The 23,704-nt window shown below is 49.1% G+C and overlaps 1 protein-coding gene across 6 annotated transcripts in view; it reads right to left on the bottom strand.

Annotated features, from left to right (window-relative positions):
- Taok3 (TAO kinase 3) overlaps positions 1-23,704 on the bottom strand; it is a 153,786-nt gene that overhangs the window by 22,071 nt on the left and 108,011 nt on the right. For all 6 annotated transcript variants that reach the window (XM_029477637.1, XM_029477639.1, XM_021163499.1 and 3 more), the window contains 3 exons: positions 22,288-22,494; positions 10,567-10,701; positions 920-1,156 (listed from right to left, as the gene is read on the bottom strand). In XM_029477637.1, coding sequence (XP_029333497.1) covers positions 920-1,156; positions 10,567-10,701; positions 22,288-22,494 — 579 coding nt within the window. The remainder of the gene's footprint in view (positions 1-919; positions 1,157-10,566; positions 10,702-22,287; positions 22,495-23,704) is intronic.

Here is a 23,704-nt window from a genome sequence, read left to right as displayed (position 1 = left end):
TAGGTGAGCACACAGCCATGTCCATGTAGGGCACTGGGGCCCAATCTCAGGCTGCTTGCACGGTCAGTCACCTTATTTATTGAGCCATTCCTCTTCCTGACCCCACCCCCACCCAATCACTTTGCTTTTGGAGACAAGGTCTCCCATTGGCCTGAGGTTCGCCACCATTGAGGCTAAGCTAGCGAGCCGGGGGTCCTGGTGTCTCTACCCTGGCTCCACCCACCTTTTCAGTGGTAGGATTATGGGTATGTGCCACTATGCTCGTCCCAGAATTCCCTTCTAATAGGAAACATTTAATAGTAATAAAGACAGTATCGTGATTCTAAAGTCATGGCTTTATCTTCTAGGTCCCTTTACTTTTCAGGGCACCATGATATAAGCCACGAAGACCTTAAACTTGGAAACCCCTGCTCCAGCATCTAAATCCCTTGAGATTACAGGTGCGTTCCAACCCACTTAGAGAGAGAAGGTTTTCCCAATGAGTTTATAGAGTCCGAGCTCGAAGCTCAGGTGAGCACGCAGGAGGCCCTGGCTCCATCCTCAGGACTACTAAAAAACTAACTGAAACAGCTACATCAGTTAAGGACACGGGTGCGGACTCCTCCCTCAGAAAGCCCAAATCACAGCCAGCTTACATCTTTGTGTCCAGTGGCTGGTGTGGCAGCTGCAGGCAGGGGTGGGCCTCACCAAAGGGACTGCTGGAAGAGAACTAGGGTGTGGTGGGCACAGGACAGACCACTGCGGAGGCAGCCGAAACCCCTGCTGTCTTGCCTTCCATGGTGATGTCAGATGGGACCCCAACCCAGCAACAGTGCTTTCTTGCTTCTCCCTCTCCCCGCTGACTGCCAAGAAATATGTGTGTGTGTGGGGGGGGGGCAGGAGCCCCTGTGGGCAGGCGCCTTCCACCCCGTCCACTGACCTCCTTTTCTATGGTAGCCACTTGCTTCTTGGCCAGCTTCTCCAGCTCGATGGACGAGTTGTTGGCGTGCGTCTCCACCTCCTTCTGGAGCTTGAGGCGGTGCTCATCCATCTCAGCCTTCAGCTTGTTCTCCAGGGCGATCAGCTGCTTCTGGTGCTGGCGCCGCATCCGCTTATATCCTGACATCTGTTCCCGCAGCTCGTTCTCCTGCTCATGCTCGTGGATCTGCCGTGTAACCTGAGGCGGGGCAGGGGGCAGGCAGGGGGGGATGCAGAGCTCTGGGTCACCGTGTGTGCGTGGACCAGAGGCTTCCCACAAAGCAAAGCAAAGGGCGCCCCGGGACACCGGCATCCTCGCCAGCCTGTGGCTTCCAAGCCTCCAGATGCTGCTGACCTGGAGCAGGGGGCACTGCCATCCTCAAAACCATCTCATTTTCTCAGCTCCTTTACACACTCATGAGGTAGGTCGTTCACGTCTTGTCAACTGTCATTCCTATATACCACCCCCCTCTCTGTTTCACACACACACACACACACACACACACACACACACACACATCTTCAAACTTTGTGAATGCCCCCAGGGTGCTGGGACTCCCTCCAGCTGAGAAGCTAAGTGTTTTTTAAAAGGATCACCCGAATAGGGAGAGAAACAGACAGACACATGGACACACAAAGTTTTTAAGCCCCGAGTTTTGCTTTGTCCCAATCCCCAAAAGAGCTGTCCACAAGTTACAATCATTTTTTTCCCCCTTAAAAAGGATGTGGCGTTTCTGAGTTTCACAGGGACTACTACTCCTTGGTTCGACACTTCTCCTTGGTTCGATTTCAATTCAATGTCCAGCAAGCCTGCTGCCCAGGGATCCTCCCGCCTGTCTCCTCTTTTGACTCTTCTGGGATTTCCCAGCCTCCTTCCCTAGCTTCTTGCCCTTCTCAGTCTCCCTGACGGAGCCACCGATTGCTTCCTTCTCCTTTTCTCTCTTGTAGAACAGCTCTTGGATGGGTTGGGATGTTAACTTTGCTTTTTGCTGTATGATATGGCCACTCCCCTGGAGAGTGAGCCCTGCCTCCTCTTCACCCCCAAAATAAGTTTTCTTGGAATGCTCTTACACCATCTTTCCTATGTGGGTCAACCTGGCATGGTTTGTGAGTCTGCTCTAGTCAGAAAGGTGTCCCTCCACTCTCTACTGGGTCCTTACGACAGAGCAGTGGGACAGAGCAGTGGTTCTCCACCATGGGTCACAAACCCCACAGGGGAGGCGCATCAGATATCCTGTATATCAGATATTTACATGACGATTCCTAACAGGAGCAAAATTACAGTTACGATGTAGTGGAATAATTTTATGGTTGGGGCCGCCACAAGGAACTGTGTGATAGGGTTGCAGCCTGAGGATGGCTGAGAACCACCGCTGTAGTGGGAGGGCCGTCCTGAGGCTGGCAGTCAGTCCTTTCTAGTGGAGCGAAGGCGTACTCTCACAGGTGGGCCTCACTCGGAAGGATGGTCCTCTCTACGACTGAGCAGGAGATATTTTAAGACCTACCAACAAAGGACAACATCACCTCAAAGCCCTCTAGTACTCTGAAAGAAATGAGCGATGTGTTTTGTCACCATGGTCTTGGGTAATTTTATTTATATTATGGGTACTGAAAGGAGATGAAGGGCTTGCAGTGCTAGCTCGCCTGCTTTGCAGGCTGGTCTCGAACCCTGCATCCTTGCTTTTGGGCATCCTACATCCTAGGATGGACAGGTATGTTCCACCATGCCTGCCTCTACATGGACTGGGTTTGCCCCACCATGCCTGCCTCTACGTGGACTGGGCTTGCGCTCTCCACTGCACCTGAGAGAGGTCCCCAGCCCAGTGCTGAGGTGAAATACTAGGCCCGTGCTCTACCACTGAGCTAAGTCCCCGACAATTTTTTTTTTATTGTTGTTGAGACAGGGTGTCCCCATGAAGCTCAGGGGACCTTGACCTTCATGGCAAGCCTCCTGCCTCCATCTCCCACGTGCCGGGATTGCAAGCTTGTCTCACTAGGGAGACAAGGAAGTGGTTTGAGTGATGTGTATAAGTTTCAGCTCCAGATGCTCATACCACAAAGACAACTTTAGGGAAAAAAAGAAAATAATTTCTGGTCAACAGAGACCATACAGTCCCTTTAGGGTTTGGATTTTTTCCCCCCACCACAAATATGACAGTATAGTGGCCGTTTCCAGATAGGTATGTTTGATCAAGATATTAACTTTTTATTCCAGTATTTCCCTGTGTGGGGGTGTGTGCGTGCGTGCGTGTGTGTGTGTGTGTGTGTGTGTGTGCAGCACACTCATCATGAGTGTGAGCGTGGAGGCCAGAGGTTGACAGTGAGTGCCTTCCTCAGTTGCTCTCCACCTTATGGCTTCAGCCTGGAGCTCTGGGTTCTGACCAGGCTGGCTCAGCAGCGAGCTCTGGGGATCTTCTGTCTCCACCCCCACAGTGCACCAGGCCGAGATCACAGGCACACGCTCCCGTGTCTGGCCTGCCTGCCTTCGCATGGGTGCTGGGATCTGAGCAGAGCAGCAGGCACTCTACCCCGAGTCACCGACTCAGCCCTCTGGAATTCCCTCTTTAATGAGATTCCCAGAGGGGAGCAGGGCTTGCTTTAATGCCATCATGATGGATCTGAACGCTGCACACGCTCAGGCCTACAGCTGATACGATGCTCTTAGGTGACTACCACGTGGCAGGAAGCCCAGAGATGGACCAGGAGGAGAACTGGGCATTTCCTGTAGTACCCAGGGGGTGCATCCCTGCAAACAGGGTGGTCCTCCTGCCTGTCTTAGCGCACCTGGCTCAAATGTGTGACAAAGGCAACTGACAGAGTCCAGCAAGCTCTCCTTGGATCTGGTTGACTTCCAGGAGGGCAGCTTTGCTTTCTAACACCTCTCACCCCCATGGTTAGGGGAGTCACCTTCTCAGACTCCAAATTAACCTTCCATTTGCCACCACCAAACTCTCTTGAGTTTTAGGTTGTCTTCCTGGGCACATACAGAGATTTTTTTTTTTTTTTTTTTTGGATACAGGGTTTTGGTCTATAGTTTGGGGTGGCTTCTGACTCCCATGTAAGCCACCGACATATCAGAAAGTTTTATCTTCCTGAGTTCAAAGGAGACAGATGAGCTAAAAACCAAAGTCAGAGCAGTGGGCTCACTGTGACATTTAACATGAAATATATTGAACGTTTGTTAGTTACATTATGAATTCTCATTTCACTTTCACACCATTTGTCCGAAGAATACACTGTCTGGTCCATTGAACTTCAAAGAACTAATACTTTCATATACTTTATAATTTAGCTCTTAAATTTCTGTCCACATGTGGGGGATGTATCTGTTCATGTGGGTGTGTGTGTGTTTGGGTGTGCACCTGCCTGCTCCAGTGTGGTGACCGGAGGGACAGGGGCTGGCACTGGGTGTCTCTCCTGGACCCTCTCTACCTTTATTTTTTGAGACAGAATCTCTCTGGGAACCAGAGCTCATCAAATCTGTTAGATTGGCTGGCCAAAGAGCTTCATGTATCTGCCTGTTGTTACCCCCAACCCCTATCCCATGCCACTGGACCTGGTGTTTTACATGGGTTCTGGGGAATCTGACTCAGATCCCCATGCATAACAAAGCAGAAACATTACTGACTGAGCCGCCTCTCCAGCCTTGAGACAGGCCGGCCCTGGCTGTGTTGTCTATGGTGGCCTGCGACTCACTAGGTGCCAGGCTGACAGGGGTTAGCGCACTTCTAGCGCACTTCTGGCCCTACCACTCTGGTTCGCTTCTCGCTGTAGCTTTGTTTTGAGATTGGACCTCACCATGAAGCCCTGGCTGGCCCAGGTTGGTCTAGAACCACACAGAGTGATAAGGCCACCTCTGCCTCCAGAGTGCTGGGGTTAAGGGTGTGCATTATCACACACTACCTAATTCTTATACAGAACCAAGGGCCTGCCGCTCTTGAACTGCTCTAGGGAATCCGTTATCAAGCAGAGAAAGTGATCACTCCTGTTATAAAGAATTACCCCTCCCCCCAAAAAGTCAGCAGTGGAGAGAACGGCGAGTCTGACCTACAGTGGATCAGATGTGAAGCTGTAAAGATGCTATAAGGGTGCATGGGCTATAGTTCTACAGGGGACATCTCAATGGGACCAAACATAAGCTGGCTGTGCCACAGTACCACACCAATTCTGTCCCAACTACACCTCTGACCTTGGGCAAAAAATTGACCTCTTGAAGTCTTTTGATGCCTCCCTTCCAGGAAAAGAGGGATGAGCCCAGTTTTCCTCAGGGTGGTGGATGGTGTCAAAGGGCTGAGGGGCCTTTAAGTCAAGGAACGGGAATGACCTGTTGGTCTCTGACCTTCTCCTGCCAGCCCTGGAGGAATGTCTCCCCATACCTGCTTCTGGTGCTACAGCTCTGGGTCTCAACAAGTGCACAGCAGCAGACGGGATCCACTTCATCTTTATTTTTGTGTTTTAGACAGAGTCTCACTATAGAACCTTGGCTGGCTGAGAACTCGCTATATAGAGCAGGATGGCCTGGAACTCAGAGATCCTCCTACCTCTGGTTGCTGGGATTAAAGGTGTGCACCACCAAGCATGGTAGAAGAGCACATTCAATAAAATTACCCATTGCTAGCTTGTGGGCTTTAAGGTGACATATATGTTTGGAACATGTATGTTTAGTCTGAACGAGGCCCTGGCTTCTATATTCATTACCACGCCCCATATGCTAAAAAAGGCTTAGGTCTGCATATTTCCCACTGTGTCTTGACCTCTAGTATGTGCTCAGTCACTGAGCTGTACTCCTAACACACATATGATTTCTGAGTCAGAATTACTGCCCATCTCACATACCTGGAATATATAGAGTATAGTAAATAAGCGCCAAAGAATGGGCCCTACCCAGGAGCACCTGAAGCACCTTTTAAAGGAGGTACGCAGTTGCACAACACTACCCTGTTTAATCCTGGGAAGACCTGGTTCTGAAACAAACCAGTTAACCTGCAGCAGCCCAGAACGCACGTGCCTACCCTGCGGCGAAAGCATGAAGGCCGAGAGGCAACCTGCTGAACTTGGGTTATCCAAGCTCATGGGCAGGATTAATCCTTTCTAGGCAGCAAAGCAGTGCACTTGGTGGGAGTGGTCACCTCGGAGCTAAGCATCAATAAACTGCCAGCAAGTGCCCAGAGTGAACACAGTGAGCCTTGCATTGGCTGCAGAGACCTGACCCAGCACCCTTCAGAGCAACCAAGGAAAGGTGTCTTAAGTTCTCCACTAACAGTCGTGGGCGGTGCTAGGCGATTTCTGCCCTATCTCTTCCCTCTGTCTCGTGCCCCCACTCCCCCCCCTTACAACCAGAATAACCGACATACACTTTTCTCAGTTTTTCAAAAGGGAGCTAGTATCTCACTACGTAGCCCAGGCTGGCCTTGAACTTGAGCTCTTCCTTACTCTGCTTCTTACGTGGGGGCATCGCAAGCATGCACTGCCACACCTAGCTAAAACACGCCCTTCCCAATCCAAATCCCATGTGGCAGTGGCTGCGGAGACCTCACTCACTCCACCATCTGATATGCGTTTACTGAGTGAGTGGCCACGTGGGTTGGGCATATTGATTGACAGCTAGGGGAAAGAAACTGGTATCGGCAACATGACCTGGGTGTGCCCCGTATGCATGGAGGTCAGAAGCCAAGGATCTGCCTGTTCCTACTCCTGACCCCATCCCCTCCCCAAGAACTGGGGCTTTAGATACACAGAGTCATAGCTAGCTATTCACATGGGTGCTGGGAAGCTGAACCCCACTAAGTCACCTCCCCAGCCCCAAGAGTTGCTGCATATCGATAGATAACACATCTTCTGGTGTAACTGGCCTGGAGGAGACACTCAACCAGTTGGCTCTGGGCTCTTGAGAGGTGACATGGAGGTGCTCCCTGGTGAGGCAGTAATGTTTTCAGATGCCTCGTGGTGAGCTCAACAATTAAGACTGTGCTTCAGAGATTCTACGCGCACATTCTACCCCCCAACCCCTTATGAGTTTTCCTCCTCACTCTGGTAAGGCCAAATAGGAGAATCTGCCCTAGACAGAACAACAGTGTCTCTCCCGTGTTTTTTCTGATGACCCCAACTGGTTTTCTTCTGCTCTTTCCCTAAGGCGTGGCCCAGTCACAATCATTTGTGAAGCCTTTTGGAGGCAGTGTATGAGCCATCTGGTCGACCCCGTGACCCACTGTTCTTTATGTCACCATCTACCATGGAAACTGCCAGAGATCTAGAACATCACATGTAAGAAGTGACATCAAACATCGAAAACAGCCAGAATTGTTCTCGTGGGCCAGTAGCGTGATGGAAACACGGAACCCAAGGACTCAGAAGGACAATCCTGGAAAATAATATCATCTGCTTTCCTCTCTGCAATAGGCCAACTCAGGTCGCACGTCCTCAAAGAAAGTAAGAGAAGGCAGACGCCATGATGTTCTCTTCCTTCTCCTAGGTCTACAGGAGGCTAATCAAAGATACTCATGGGAGGGTCTAATGGAGATGCTATATTCCAAAGTTCCTTCATGACCCGCTGTTCCTTTGTTCCACGTGCAATGGGGCAGCAATGTGTGGAATCCAGAATTCTCTGTTTTATTAAGGTGCCCCAGACAACCATGCCCCCCAACTGCAAGAGCCCATAGCTCATGGCCTTTGCACACCTCATTCAGAGACACAACATAAAGAGCTATACTGAGAGCAGACAGTGTCTTACTATGGCCTCTCTTAGGCTTGTGCGGAAAAGGTGGGTTTTTAAGACACATCAGAGAAGAGCTAACTGCTGGTGCTAGTTAGCAGGCCAAGTTGGAAACCATTCTTGTCATTTATTGGGCTCATAATGGAAAGGTGAGTTTGTGTGTTTCTTTCTTTCTGCTGATCACCTTAAGATCACTCTGGGACTTGTCAGCAGCTCTACCAGAAGGAAAACCACAGAGAAAGGGTACAGCCAACCAGCAACCCAATGGTTGACACATCAACCAATCAATCTATTCTTGCCATCAACTGTCAGTTTGGCCGGTGGCTTGACTGCCGCTGATTGGCTCCCCAGAGTCCCACGGCCTTGCACTTAATTTAATGCTATTTATGCCACCTTAGTCCTTTTCAATTGAAGTGGGACTCATTTTCTAAAATTACACACTTCTTCCTAACATTCTAGTGTCATGGCTTAGGCAGTCCTTGGGTCTGGTGTTCGAGACCATATAGAGGGGAAATCGATTGAAATACTTGATAATAGCCATACCAATAGTTAGACTGCCCCAAAGGGGACACAGGTACAGCCATCCAACACCATACCCCATTCTTTTCTAGGTTCATTAATTTTTCTCCCTCAAAAATTCCCAGATATTCAGGAGAGCTTCCAAGGATCCCATCAGAACTCCCAAGGCATCCCACCAGGAGAGGCTGCACCACAAGACAACTGGTTTCTCTGCCCAGAGTGCCAGCCGCCGCCCCACCCAAACCCAGGCTGCTAGGTTTCTAAGTCAGCGTTGGAGCAGAGGCCTTTTTTTGAAAATCGAAAAGTACACCAGAGGGAGGAATCTCCCGTCCCCTGCATGGGGGTGGGGCAGGGTCACTCTGAAGCTTGTAGGACTCAGAAGAGCTTCCGAAGGCTCTGCCCACAGCCTGAAGTGGCCTGGCAGGGGAGCGGCTTCTATTAGCCCCTGAGAGGAAGGCTGTGATGGCTGAAGCCCACGCTGAGCAGCCCTGGTGGGAGTTTTCCCAGGCCGGGCATGAGACTATTCTGGCATGGCTGTAGTAATGAAGGGAGGGAGGAGAGAGTCATGAATATATGATGTGGGAAGGAGGAGGGTGTGGCCTGAGGGAAGGCACAGAACCTGTCCCACAATGGGGGAACTGCTGGGGCTCAGGTCTGCCTCCTGCAGCGCCTGCTCTGGCTGCTGTGGCTCCCATGGCTTCTCCTCTCGCCTTCGAGAGCAGGTGGGGGTTAAAGGGACAAGCCCCACAGGAGCCCACGGTGAGTAGTCAGTTTTCCTGTCAGACGCGGTGGCACGGAGGACTGCTGACAGCCCCACCATGTTCTGTCGGACTCGCAGGCATGTTTTTTCAGACGCTTCCTGAGCATCAGCTACAGAGTGGACATTTTGAGATCTCCCATCACACGATGGGGGATTCCTTTCAGATGAAAAAAAATCGCCCATTAAAGAGGCTACAAGAAACTTCAACATAAAAGAACTCGGGAACGGGGTTCTTTATGAACGGAGTGCATTAAACTGTGAGATTTTTCCACATGGAATAGGCATGAGCAATAGATTGCTGCTCTCTTCTCCATTTTCTTTCTATTTGCTCTGTCAGAGACTATAATTCCTTCTAAATTTCACTGAAGCCTTTTTCATTTATTTATTTATTTATTCTTAAAAAAGGCTTGATGGGGTGGGGGTGGGGGTGGGGGTATAAAAGTAGAAATCAGGTTTGAAAAATAGGACAAGAAAAAACGATTATTTCTGGGTCGGCCTGGGATGATGTCATCATGGGTTCTGGATGTAACAGCAGTGTACAGTAACTCTTCCTGCTCATGTGACCTCTAACACTCATTTGGGCAAAACAGCTAATATCTCAATAATTTTCTGGCTGAGAAGTGAGATTTGGATGGAAAAGCTAAGAGAGAGTTCCGAATGCTGAGGATGAAATGGAGAGAGAGGGAGAGGGAGAGATAGAGAGTGTGTGTGTGTGTGTGTGTGTGTGTGTGTGTGTGAGCGCGCACGCGCACGCGTGGGGGGCCAAGGGGAGGAGGCGTGAAAACTAAGTCTTCCTGAGCACACCCCTTTTGCTACTACAAGGGCACCCGGCAATCACATTTGCAGTAGTAAAAAATGCCGAGGAATCGACAGCCCCTCTGCTCCCACAGCCGCTGCCGCTGGCCTCTTCTACAAAGCCTTTATGGCTATCGGGAAATTCTTCAGGGGTTAAATGGGGGAAACTGGGCACTACCACTGTTGCAATAAATAAATGAATGAACCAGAACGAACCGGTGGACTATCCCTGGGAAGCAAGTGTCTGATTTTTCTACAATTACAGATGGTAGCCGGCAACCATATAAATTTTTTTTTTAGATCCTACTTTACCTTTTGATGAGTGTGTGTATGTGTGTACATCATAGAGACACACATGCACCTATTTAAAAAGCAGCATAGTGCCCTGTACACACACACACACACACACACACACACATCCATACCTTGAAAATATTTTTAGCATTATATATTTCGATGAAAACACAGATCACTTTAAAAAAAAAACTGGTCATGCCAGCAACTCATCTCAAAGCCTTATATTCTGCATATACAGCATATACAACACACAATCACACATACACACAAAATTACACACACACACACACACAAAGGTTTTTTTTTCCCCCCTATGCCATAGACAATGCTAAATATCTAAGATCAGGTTGCTATGCCAACAGATTTTTTTTTTCCCCTAAAATGAATAAAATTATTTGGAGGGAGACAACATCCCTGGCTTCTTTTCCTCCCATGCATGAAGCTGAGGGAGGCTCAGGGAGGGCCGGAGGCTGCCAGACAGGGAGGAGGGGAAGGCAGGGAAGGTGGGTAGGGAGGACCGGCTTACCAAAGACGCGGATTTGATCGTGGCAAAGCGCTCTCGGTTCCGATAGTGGAGGGCCCGGCTCTGAACTGACTGGGTAGGCCGCGGCTCAGGCCTGGGATCGCCGTGGCCCGCCTCATCCCTTACGAATACATGATCCTGCAGAAATGGATGAAGAGAAGGAGAAAGTCCAGCTGCGCTCTTTCCTCGCCGGCTGCCTCTCTCTCACCCCTCTTTCTGAACAAGCACCGCTGTTTGAAATGCATAGTTCAGCTCTCTGCTAGTCCCCGCAGCTCCCACGGTATAAAACGAATAAGCGACACATTGCAGCCTTCAGTTAGGAGTGTCAGCTGATCGCTAGTAGGATGCCTTCTGACTCCCCGGCAGGCTTCTTCCCCCCTTTACCTCCGGAATTACATATATGCAAAAGCAAAGAGGAAGAGGAGAGAGACTGGCTCGGACGGACGCCTCAGAGCCGTCTGCTTAAAACGCGGTGACCAGACAATTCCTTTAAAAATGTCATGTCCATGTCTGGCGGGGAGGATGCTGGTGGCTTTTAACATAAAAGCGAGCCTCCGCCTCATTCCCTTGAAAGAGCTGCGTTGTCAATTGAATTGGATTTGTGAGCTGGTCGGTGGGGTCATCCTTCTTCTGGGGGGGGGGGGGGGGGGGGGATCAGGGGAAGCTTGTGGCGAGCCGCCTCTCTGTCTTGTGCTGGGAAGATTCGGCAGTCACTGAGGGATCCTGCTTTCCAGTCATGATCGTACACAGTTCTAGCACCTTCTCTCTACAGCTTCTGAAAGGATTTTTTTTTTTTTTTTTTTTTTTTTTTTAAGATTTAAAGAGACAGGCGTACAATTCCAAACCAAATGATACTTTGGCAAATGGTTCCTCAACTCAGTGTCGGTATGCCAGCAGACTGAGCAAGGCTGGGATTTAATGTCCTTGACTGATTTAATCGAGTCCTGTGCTTTCTTGATGGCCAAAGATGATTAATAACATTCTAACGCCCCGTGGGAAAAAAAATAACATGCCCTGGATGGATGATGATGCATGTTCCTTAAATGCAGCTGAGACGCCTTCTAAAGGAACGATGTTTTTAGAGGGCCATGCCCCCTCTGTACAGAATGAGATGGTCACTGTGTGTCGGCAGTGCCAACCCTTCAGAAAATTAACACAACGCCCCCGCCCCCACCCCCACCCCCACCAACACTCTGGCAATTTGTAGCTCAAAACCATGTTCAGTGGTGGGGGATTTTTAAATAGCACATGCTCAGATGGGGAAGGAGAAATCAATTTTTTATCCCCCAGGGTTTTAGGAGAAACCATTTGTTTGCATTTTCTCCAGGAGTACCTGAAAATTTAGAAAAAAACAAAAAACAAAACAAACAAACAAACAAAAAAACCAACATATAATTGCCCTTTCATTATAAAACAAGGGCCAAAGAGATTCAGAAAATACAAAATTATATCATTTATCTATTAATTAAAAAATAGCAAAATGTGTTGATTTTTTGAGGGAAATGAAACGTTATAACCAGGTTTTGATGTGAAAGCCGCCATCGGAGATTACATCCATCACAACGCTGTTTCCTTTTGTAAATCTAAGTGTTTTGATATGGAGGGAGGTGTGTCTTCACACCTGTGTCTAGACTTTCCATTTCTATATTGAAGTTCAAAGAATGAAAAAGATCTTTATATTTTAAAATCACATTTGCGTGTGTGTGTGTGTGTGTGCGCGCGCGCGCGCGCACTCGCGCACGCTCTCACACATGTGGAGGTCAGAAGACAACTTTAGCATCTGCACCATGTGGGTTTCAGGGATCAACTCTGGCTTGGTGGCAGGCCCCCTTTCCCCAGGAGCCATCTTGCAGGCCTGAGAGCTCTGTAATAAACTTGTTGTAGGTTTTGTGCCATCAGATTCAGGGGATGGCTTACAGCTGTGCTGGCTGGTGAGCTGGCTACTAGCCAACTCTGGCTATTTTAACTTAAACAAATTAAAATGAAATAAAATGGAACATCTGATTCCTGAGTCATTGCGACTACGAGCTATCTTCCATGGTGGCCGGGGGTGGGTGACATAGGCAGGGAGTATTGCTGCCACTGCACAAGCTGGGACCAGACACTGCTAGGGGTAAACATGCATTTCTTGGGCCAGAAAGATGGGCTACCTGGAAAAGCACACGGTGGGTGCCGTGGCACGTGTGTGGCCCTCCATCACGTATGCATGCGCGATAATAATGAAGAAATGAAAAGCGATGCAATTCTCAAGCTGGGCAAGACTGTAACCATCCCCCTAAACACACGCCTGCACTCTGAAGCACTAAGGATGTCGGAGAGGTTGCAAGTTCGAGATTGCTGTGGGTCTCATAGTGAGAGCCTGTCTCTCCCTCTCCCGATAATTTTAAACAACAACAACAACAACAACAAAAACCCTTTAGCATATTTATTTTGAAAAATGCTTAAAGGATCATTTAAAAGTTTTCTGCATTACTTCTCAGGAAATCTGACCTTGTGGCACAGGGAAAGGAGCTTAGCACATGACTGGGACCCTGCGGCGGGCATCCGGTCCTCGCTGGGCCTTCCTCTGATTGTCAGGTGTTTACCAATTAATTACTACTACCACGTCTAAAATCGGACTCACTTACATGACAGGTTCAGAAAGGCATGGGACTTTTAAATGCCAGCATCGTAAGAGAGACACAAGGTCTGGGGCTCTGAGTCACAATTTTGGTGACTCCCTCCGAGTCACCAAAGAGGCTCACTGAGAGGAACCTGGGACAGGTGGCATCAGCAGTAACATTTCAAGTGGTGGTGATTTCATTTGTAGAGGCAGCCAGGGGCACCAAAAGCCACAGTGCTCACACCACAAAGCAAAACAGAAGCCATACATGCACGTCCTATGAAATAGAACCTAGAACCTTGGCTGTGGTGACGTACACCTACAGTCCTAACTCTCAGGAGGCTGAGGCAGCAGGGTAGTTTGGGGCCAGCCTGGGCTATACAGTAAGCTTCTGCCTCAAAAGACAACAAAATTCAAACTGAGCAAGAAAACTTATGAATATTTTAAGTTTAGGGCCCTGATCATCAAATTAAAAGCCGCTGATGTTACCTATGCGTTTATATGCAAGGAAACTGGAATACATTCAGAAAGCCAAACTCTGACGTCATCTTCATTTTGTCTACACATTAAATAACTCACTAAGGTATTCATTAAGAATGCTGCACACAAGTCCTGCATTGATGGTGTAGATCTTTAGTCCCAGCACTTGGGAGGCAGAGGCAGGCAGATCTCTTAGTTTGAGGCCAGGCTGGTCTACAGAGTGAGTTCTAGGGCAGCCAGGGATACACAGAGAAAACCTGTCTTGAAAGAAAGAAAGAAAGAAAGAAAGAAAGAAAGAGAGAGAGAGAGAGAGAGAGAGAGAGAGAGAGAAAGAAAGAAAGAGAAAGAAAGAGAGAAAGAAAGGGAGGAAGGAAGAAAGGAAGAAAGAGAAAAGAAGGAAAAACAACCAAACAACCAATGGTGCACACCTGAGTGTGAGCCCTGACTCAGGGGGAAAAAAGCTAAGATAGGACTTTAGCACTTAGTTCAAAGACAGGCCCTAATTTTAACTTAAATACAACAGTTAAATCAATAATGTAAGTCTTTCTTTTACCCTTTTTTCTTTTTAAAATTGACATTTATTTATCAATGTATGTGTGTATGCATACATGCTATGGCACATGTGTGAGGTCACAAGTGTGTGTGCATGTGTGTCTGTGTGCGTGTGAATGAGTGCACAGGCCCGTGTGTGCACACTTGCTACGGCACATGTGTGAGGTCAGAGGACAACTTCAGGAGACAGCTGTCTCTTCCTATAGTGTGACCTCGGGCCATCAGGCGTGGCCATGAGTGCCCGTATGCACTGACCCATCGATGGCCCCACTGGTTTCTTTTCAAAGGAGAAATCTTACATTAGGCAGAGTCACACCAGGTCATCATCACTGTTCTAGTACAAGGGGGTGGGGCACTAAGGTGGAGCTGTGTGTCAGTCAAATCGAAGATACACCCATTTCTGGAGCAGCAGGGAAGGAAGGCTGCTTGGTTTATATTTTGTTTGGTTTTACTGTCTCATTTGGAGACAAGGTCTTGCTGTTGTAGCCTAGCTGGCCTGGAACTCACAGAGCTCCACCTATCTCTGCTGCATGCCTGTGATTAAAGGTGAGGCCACCATATCTGGTTTACTTGTATTTTGTCTTTTTTGGGGCAACCGTTCGCTTTAACACTACCTGATACTTCCAGACCCAAGAAATATATTTGTAGGGGCTGGAGAGATGGCTCAGCGGTTAAGAGCACTGAACTCAGGTCCTTCGGAAGGACCTGAGTTCAAATCCCAGCAACCACAAGGTGGCTCACAACCATCCGTAATGAGATTGGATGCCCTCTTCTGTGTGCCTGAAGACTGCTACAGTGTACTTACATATAATAAATAAATTAATTAAAAAAGAAAAAGAAAAAGAAAAAAAACGCCGGGCATGGTGGCGCACACCTTTATTCCAACACTCGGGAGGCAGAGGCAGGTGGATTTCTGAGTTCAAGGCCAGCATGGTAAACAGCCAATCTCACTGCACAAAAACGGGCTTTAGTTCCCCAATCAACTAGATGGACAACTTAAAAATAAGGGGCAAGTGGCTGTAGGCCTGAACCGAAACACAAGCTGTGTCACCTGCATCAGTCAGTGTTTCTTCAAGTCACAGGTCCTTAGGGCTCAACCACTGTAACGTGGTAGGTACTGCACAATGTCTGAGTCAGCCGGGCATGATTTAATAGCAGCCAGGGAGATGATCAGTTAACACAGGTAGAGTCAACGCCTGTTACTCATCCAGGAGGACTTGGGGGCTGACATGAAGAGCTACCATCGCTCTGCATCCCAGCAAGAACAAGTACATGTCCTGGTGGTACCAGGACAGCCAGAGCTATACAGAGAAACCCTGTCTTGAACCCCCCCCAAATATATATATTCTTCTAATCTGAGGGGCTATTTCTGTTGTATTTTACAGTGGGCATACACTGTAGATGTGGGTAGAATCCAGCTACTGCCTGCTCAGTGCCTCCGATAGCGTATGCAGTATGTTTTGTTTTTCCTTAAATTGTATTGTTTGTTCAAAATAATGTGTTTGAAGCAAGGATCTTGCACGCAGCCCAGGCTGGCTTGAATCTGTGGTCCTCCTGCCTCAGCATGCCGAGTGCGAGTGCTAGGATTCCAGGCAGGGGATGCCATGGCTTGCTAAGGAAGGCACGGTATTTTTATACAGTAGAGTGAGATCTGTCACACGTAAGGCACAAATTTATGTCCTGGCCTGGGCCATCATGTGTGTGCATGTGTATGCACACATGGCAGCACACATGAAGGCCAGACAGTGCCACCTTCCTCCATTGTCTCCAACACTGTTTTTTAAGGCAGGGTCTCTTATTGAACATGGAGCTTTGACAGGCTGTCCAGCAAACCCCTGCAACTGTCCTGGCTCTGCCATCTCTGCTGGCTGTGTGTTAGGGATGGAGCCCGGGGGCCTTGTGCGTGCTGGGTAAACACCCTGAACAACATCCATACCCAAAAGGAGAGACACTACTTTTACTCAGACTGCAGCTCCATCCAAGACCGAAATGCCATGTGGTCATGTGTTCTGAACTCACAAGATCTTGGCTGCAACCTTGGTCTCTCTCCCTCTGGACTGACATGGGGGCTGGGTTCACATCTGTCTGCTCACCTCGCTTTCTGCCCGAGATGGAGGGATTTGAAAAACCCATCTCCCTGGCTCTTGGCCTGAGGTGTGGCACTTAGTAGGCACTTGGGAGGCGATGGCTCAATAAACTCGGGAGGAGAGGTCTGAGGAGATTATGAGAAGAGCACACCTTTGCCTTGAGTTATTAAAGAATTCATATTCGTGTTGCATCAACGCTACTCTGTTCTACAAGCAAGCCACGAAGCAGCGGCACTTGTGGCACACCCCACGGGGTGACCCAAACAAGCTTGGCTCTGGCTGGAGCCGGGTACAGATACCCTCACTGCCTCTCTGTGGACACACGGCCAATGAGCTCGTTGTCCCTCCCTTGCTCACTTCAGAATGATCACTCTTGTTTTGTCTCGTTTGGTTCCGAGACAGCTGTGTGCAGCTCTGGCTGGCCTGGAACTTGATATGTAAACCAGGCTGGCTTCAAACTCAGACCTGCTGGACTCAGCCTCCCCAGTGCTGGGGTTGAAGCTGTGCAAATCACTCTTGGCTTCACTGCATCCTTATTAAAGGACTCCTGCAGTGGGCATCCCGAGGTCGCAGAAGCGAACCACAAAGTTAGGGAGGGAGATGTCACAGAGCCGTGGCTGAAGTGGCTGTGGTAGGTCCCTGCCCCTGATCTGCACTATCTTTTGTTCATTTGCTCTCTGCTAAACATGAGTGGAAGCAGCAAAGACCTGACCCTCTGTGCAGCAGAAGTACACAGGCCACAGCATCAAGATGCACCGAGGACACCCAAGCTCCTCAAGGGTTTCTCTGGGGAGAGCTGTTCTTTAGTTTTCAGAGGAGCCAACAGGGCTGGTGAGATGGGTCAGCAGGAAAAGGTGCTTGCTGCTAAGCCTGATGACCCAAGTTCTATCCCTGGGACCCACATGGTGGATGGAGAGGACAGATAGAAAGCTGACCTTTGACCTCCACATATATGCTTTTGTGTGTAATGCACGTGCACACAGACACATAGACACAGACACAGACAGACAGACACATACACATACTAAATGTCCTAGAAGGGAGTTCACACTCATGACCTGCACACACCACACACACACAAATTTAAGTTCAGGTTCTGCATGGGACACCAAGGGACAGAGTATAGTAGTGACACGTGTGTAAGACTGTCATAATGAAATCCATCACTTTGTATGATAAAAAAGTAATTAAGGAAGCCTAAGGGCAGGGTACACTAAATTACCCGACGTGACCTAAGTATTCTCTTGCTCAGTAAACACTTTTCAAGCTTTCAGCTTTTTGAGTGATCGACTGCTTTATGGATAGTATTGCAGTTCAAAGTTTTAATGGTCTGTGGTAACCGTGGGAGTCATTTGCACGTGTGCAAATACACACTCGTGCATAGAGAATGAAATGGACACGTAGGCATTTTTAAGTTTGACGAGAGGGTCATCTTGCGAGGCGGTAGGTGGGTTGTGTTGTGGCCTGCTGGCCACAGTCAGGTGTGCTGTAGTGCGGGGATCTGTTTCCTGCCTGTGAGTGGAGCACCGTGGGCTGTGTGTGCTGGATTATCAGGGTCCACTCTGCTCACACTTTGGTGTCGAGCATGCTGGTGCCACCTTCCGTGTCAGCAGGCAAACTCTGTTCAGTTAACTCTTCCAAGCCTTCAGGGCAATATCGAAGATTATCTAACACTCGGATGCCCGTTTCCCAGACCTCAACTACTGTTGCCAATCTGTCACTCACTTGCTACTCAGTCTGTAGTTAGTGACTGGCAGTGTTGTACCTAAAACCCCTCCAGGGAATGGGGAATCTTACATTCTACTCATGGGATATTAAAATCATATGTGGATATGATTTACAGATTAAATAAAAAACTTTGTTTATGTGTATGTGTGTGTGCTGGGGACTGAATGTAGGACCTCACCCATGCAAGGCATGCATCCACGACCGAGCTGCATCCTACTCTCCCTGTCTTATTCTTTTTCCAGTTTTTATGTATGCTTGTTTGCATGAGTTTGTGCGTACCCTGTGGTGGTCAAGTTGCCTGGAGCTGTTGTCACCAAAGGTTGTGAGTTGTCACGTGGGTGCTGGAGCTAAACCCAGTCCTCTGCAAGTTCAGTCAGTTCCCCTGGGAGAGTGCCCAGGCCACTGGCACTCTCAGGGCCCTTGTTTACTTTTTGAGGCGAGGTCCCCCCTGTGGAGCTAGGCAGGACTTGATCCTGTGACCCTGGGATGCTGGGATGGCAGAGGGATAATGAGCTTCTGCTGCCAAACCTGCTTCATGATATAACTGTACAGAGGGACAGACAAACCTGCTCCATGATATAACTGTACAGAGGGACAAACCTGCTCTATGATATAACTGTACAGAGGGACAAACCTGCTCCATGATATAACTGTACAGAGGGACAGACAAACCTGCTCCATGATATAACTGTACAGAGGGACAAACCTGCTCCATGATATAACTGTACAGAGGGACAAACCTGCTCCATGATATAACTGTACAGAGTGACAGACACTAAAAAGGAAACCACCACTGGGACAACGAGACAAAGGTTAGGAGAAAAGTTGTTTAGTGGCTTTTCTGAGACTGTGGACATAACCCGGGCAACCTGGGGGACTGTCATGCAGAGCCACGCCCTCCACTTCTTTGTCTTTGTGGTTTTACATGGGAGCTGAGCCCAGTGGGAACAAGTGCTCCTGCTGCACACCCTGTGGCTCGTATTCAATGACTCAAGCGGGAAGACGCCTCTAGATGTAGCTATTTCTGCCTGGCTTCAACAACTCTGAGGAGACAGAGACACCTGTGGAGTTGGCTACGGCGTCCAGAGAGCCTGTGCCTCAGGTCAACTTCTTCTGAGCTACTTACTCATCCTTTTCCGTCTCGTAGGGCATTATCCCAGGGGAACATCAAACAGGAAAACCAAAAACCCATGGACTGGAGAGTGGTTAAGAGCAATTACAGTGGCCTGGAGAGATGGGTCGGCAGTTAAGGGCACTGACTGCTCTTCCAGAGGACTTGGGTTCAAATCCCAGTTCACAACGGTCTGCAACGCCAAGATCTGATGCTGTCACACACACACACACACACACACACACACACACACACACACACAAAGTAGGCAGGTAAAACACCAATACACAAAAACCAAAAGTAAATACAAAAAAAAGAGCACCTATTGTTTTTGCAGAGGACCTGGGTTTGGTTCAGTTCACAGCCACCTGTAACTCTGGCTCCAGGGGCCCTGATGGCCTCTCTGTCTCCTCTGAGGACTCCTTAATGCATGTGCTACATTCATCCAGCCTCACACACATACACATAAATAATAATAAACACGCAGACACAAAATGAAAATCCTGCGCTGTCTCTTCCAGCAGAAGGTTCAGTCTTTTCTAAAGCTTTCCCTGGTTCTCCAGTCACAGGGCCCCAACAGGAGATGGGAAGGAAACAGGTTTGCCAGCACCCGAGAATACAAAGTCTTCTGTTTCATTTTCTGCATTTGTATTTTCTGCCTCTCCTCCCCGATGTGTACACATGTGCCACAGTGTGTAAGGTCAGAAGACAACACGGGAGGCTTGGGTCTCTCCTATCCTGGGGACTGAACTCGGGCCCAATAGGTTTGCCAATAAACACCTTTATCCACTGAGCCATTTTCCTGACCCCCAAGCTTTCTGTTCTATACTTTAAATACATGACCATTTGCCTGTAATCCGGAGGCCCCTGGCACTGTGCCGAGTGGCTTTTTATATCTGCCTCCCATTACCCGTTTTCTTAAATTTCCTGACCCTCAGACCCTGATATCTTTGAAGTCTGATGTGCATCCATGTTCAGGCTCCAACCTCCAACCTCCTGCCTCAGGGCCTTGGCACTTGTTGCCCTTGGATTCACCCCTACCTCTCATCTGAAGCTACGAGGCTTCCATTTACCTGTGAAATTTCATCTGAGATGTCACAAGTAAACCTTCCATTATTCCCTGGTAAGAATACTACACATAAATCGCTCAGATACTTAAAAAGAAAGAAAGAAAATGCCAAGGGGGGGGTAGGGCACTTCAGAGATGGCTCAGAGGTTAACAGCACTTGCTGCTTTGCAGAGGACCTGGGTTCAGTTCCCAGCACCTGCAATCACTGGCAATTCCTTTTCTATGAGGACCAGACGCCATCTTCTGACCTTCATGGGCACTGCACACATATAGTACATATAGACAATATGCAGACAAACACTCATGCACATGAAATACACACACACACACACACACACACACACACACACACACACACACACACACACACATTTTTCCCTGCTGGTTAGGTTTGTGTCACCATGACACAAGCCCGGGTCATCTGGGAAGAGGAAAGTTCAATGGACAAACTGCCTCCATCAGACTGGCCTGTGGGCAAGTCTGTGGCGCGGTTTTGAGTTAGGGCCCAGCCCACTGGGCTGCACCATTCCAGGGCAGATGGTCCTGGGTGCTATAAGAAAGCAGGCTGAGCAAGCCAGGAGGAGAAGACCAGCTCCCACCTGCAGGTTCCTCCCTTGCCTTCCTGAGCCTCAGATTGCTGGAAGATGGAATTAACCCTTTCCTCCCCAGGCTGCTGTCGGTCACAGTGTTTCTGTCACAGCGCCAGAGAGCAAATCGGACAAGTGCCCTGGCTCTGCCCCATTCATTCCAAAGCTGAAGTCATTAACGAGCTGGCTTAGCAACTAAGGAAGCTTGCTTGCCGCCACGTCTGATGACCTCTGAATCCCTGGAACCCACATGGTAAAGGGCAACTCTGCATGCTTTCCTCTGACCTCCATATGTGTGCGTGTAAACCCTCCACACCAGACAGACAGAGAGACAGACAGACAGATAGACCAACAAACCTGCAAGTGTAGTTAGCTGGCAGAGTGCTTGCTTTAGAAGATTCATAACAATAAATTCTAGAAACCACAGGGAATGAAAGCCACCCGTAAAACAGACAGCACGTGGGACTGTAGCACCTGCCCCCAGGGCTCGGGGTTGAACCTGGGGACCTGCCCATGGCAGGCATGGATGCTACCACTGAACTCCATCTCAGTCCTCATCCATTGCTGCTGCTTTTGGCTCCTTATTTTCAGACAGGATCTTGGTAAGCTGCTTATCTTGAACTTACTGCGTAGCCCTGGCAAGCCTTGGACTTGCCATCCTCCTGCCTCAGCCTCTTGAGAACTGCCAGGCCTGGGTCTATTCTTCGGACCGGTCACAACCTGTGAAGCTCTGCCGGCCTGAGGTGTGAATGTCACTGCTTACAGAGGACGGAACAGCGTCTTTCCATGATGTAGGGATTGCTTCTTTCTCCTCTTTTCTTCTTGTCCCTTTTGTTTTGTTGTGGTTGTTGTTGTTTTGGTTTTGAAGACAGGCTTTCTCTGTGTAGCCCTGGCTGTCCTGGAACTCAATCTGAAGACCAGGCTGGCCTCGAACTCAGAAATCCTCCTTTCCCTGCCTCCTGAGTGCTGGGACTAAAGATGTGTGCCACCACCATCCAGCTTTCTTTTCTTTCTTTTCTTTCCCCCCCAATATTGTATTAATTTATGTGTCTGAGTGATTTGTCTGTCTGGTGTCTGAGGAGGCCACTGGTCTGGAGTTATAGATGTTTGTGAGCCACCAAGAGGGGGCTGGGAATTGAACCTGGGTTAAGAACAATTGCTCTTAACCTCTGAGCTACCTCTCCAGCCCCCAGGATGGCCTACTACTCCTGAAGTAACAGAAGGCAGCCTTGAACTTACGGCAGTCTCCTACCTCAGCCTTCCAGGGGCTGGGATTCTAGACACTGTGCCACCTTGCCCCGCTGGGACCCCTTGACCATTCTGCTTGACGGTGCCAGCAACTGGAGAGGGTGTGACCAGCCAATTCATCACAGGAAGTCCCCTTGATGCTCTTTCTAGCCTATGTTCCGGCTGTCACTCAGAAACCCAGCCTCCTGAAAGTGACTAGTCCCGAGCAGCCTTTGCCTTGAGCACCCAAGCCTGGCTCGTGAGCGACCCGCCGTGCTTACCTTCTTGTGTACCGTGGAGGCGCTGGAGTTGATTGTGCCTTCATCCTCCTGCATCATGACGAGCTCAGAGCTGCTCTCATCCATGACCTCCTGCATGCTGTTCACACTGCTGCTCCGGCTGCCCGTGCTCACTGACGTGCTGGGGATGGAGTGGATGCTGCCCAGACTGTCCACCTCTCGATTCAGGTTGCTTCCTTGCTCGCCGTCCTGTAAGGGACAGGCACTGGGGGTTACAAAGCGAAACACCCCAGAGATCAAGTGCTGCCCCACTGATGGGCCCACTGTGCTCCAGGTGAGGCTGGCTGGCCAGTGAGCTCCAGGAATCCTCCTGTCTCTGCTTCCCCTGAGCTAGGATTACAAACAGGCACCATGACTCCTGTCTTTTTCTCTTTTTCTTTCTTTTCTTTCTTTCTTTCTTTTTTTTTTTTTTTTTTTTTTTTGATGGGCTCTGGGGATGGAACCTATGTCCCTGTGCTTGCACAGCACAGAGCTTAGCAGTTCCTCACAGGTCTCTCATGGAGGCTCTCTGGGGGACACTACCTCCACCACAAATCTTACTCACTTCTATCCTCCCCCAAGGCAGCTCTGGATATGCTACCATCCCCGGGCTCCCCTGCCACACACAACCATGACACTATGGGGCTGTTCCCAGTAAGTGTCATGAGTCCAGGCTCCTTAGGAATGCCAGGGTCCCCCAGAGGGACACTGCTGTCCACCAGCCTTGTGGTCTCGACAGTACCCACAGCTGCCACCTCAGACTGAGTGGAGCAGGTCACTCACTCTCCTGCAGGTCATCAGTGAGTAACTTCATATGAGCCAGGGATGCAAACTCACGTCCAAGGTAGGTAATTAAATTCTGCCTCTCTTAAGCAAGTCTGTCACGCCTACATCTGCGATTGATCTCATTAAGAAATCTGTTAAGTAGTACTAGTATGCGTTGCTATCGGCCCAAAGACCAACAGTGGGCTGGAGTGAAGCTGTGAATCTATCAGCCTCCCATCCCACAGTATCTTCCCCACCAGATTAAATAATGTCACAGAGTCGACGTAGTTGCACATAAACCCTATTTTCAAACCCTTTTATACACAAATGGACCCAGTAAGCTGAGAATACAACAATCATTCAGTAATAGGAAGTGGGGACGAGACAGCACTTTTACTTTGGAAGATGGGGTCTCAGTGTGTAGCCAGGGCTGTCCTAAACTCCCTCCGTAGACCAGGCTGGGCTGGCCTTGAATGCACAGAGGTCACCCTGCTTCTGCCTCCTGAGTGCTGGGGTTAAAGACGAGTGCTTCCACACCCACTATCAACACTCTATTTTAGTGCGTCTGCTTTCTCAATTAAAGGGAAATCAAATGTCTATACCAACCAAGAGATTTTTTATTAGTCTAATTCCTATTTTTGAATTTTATTATTGA

The sequence above is a fragment of the Mus caroli genome, chromosome 5 (genome assembly GCF_900094665.2).
Source record: "Mus caroli chromosome 5, CAROLI_EIJ_v1.1, whole genome shotgun sequence".
Classification (NCBI taxonomy): Eukaryota; Metazoa; Chordata; class Mammalia; order Rodentia; family Muridae; genus Mus; species Mus caroli.
The sequence above is the reverse complement of the archived record's forward strand: the minus strand, read 5'-3'. Positions and strand labels throughout refer to the sequence as shown.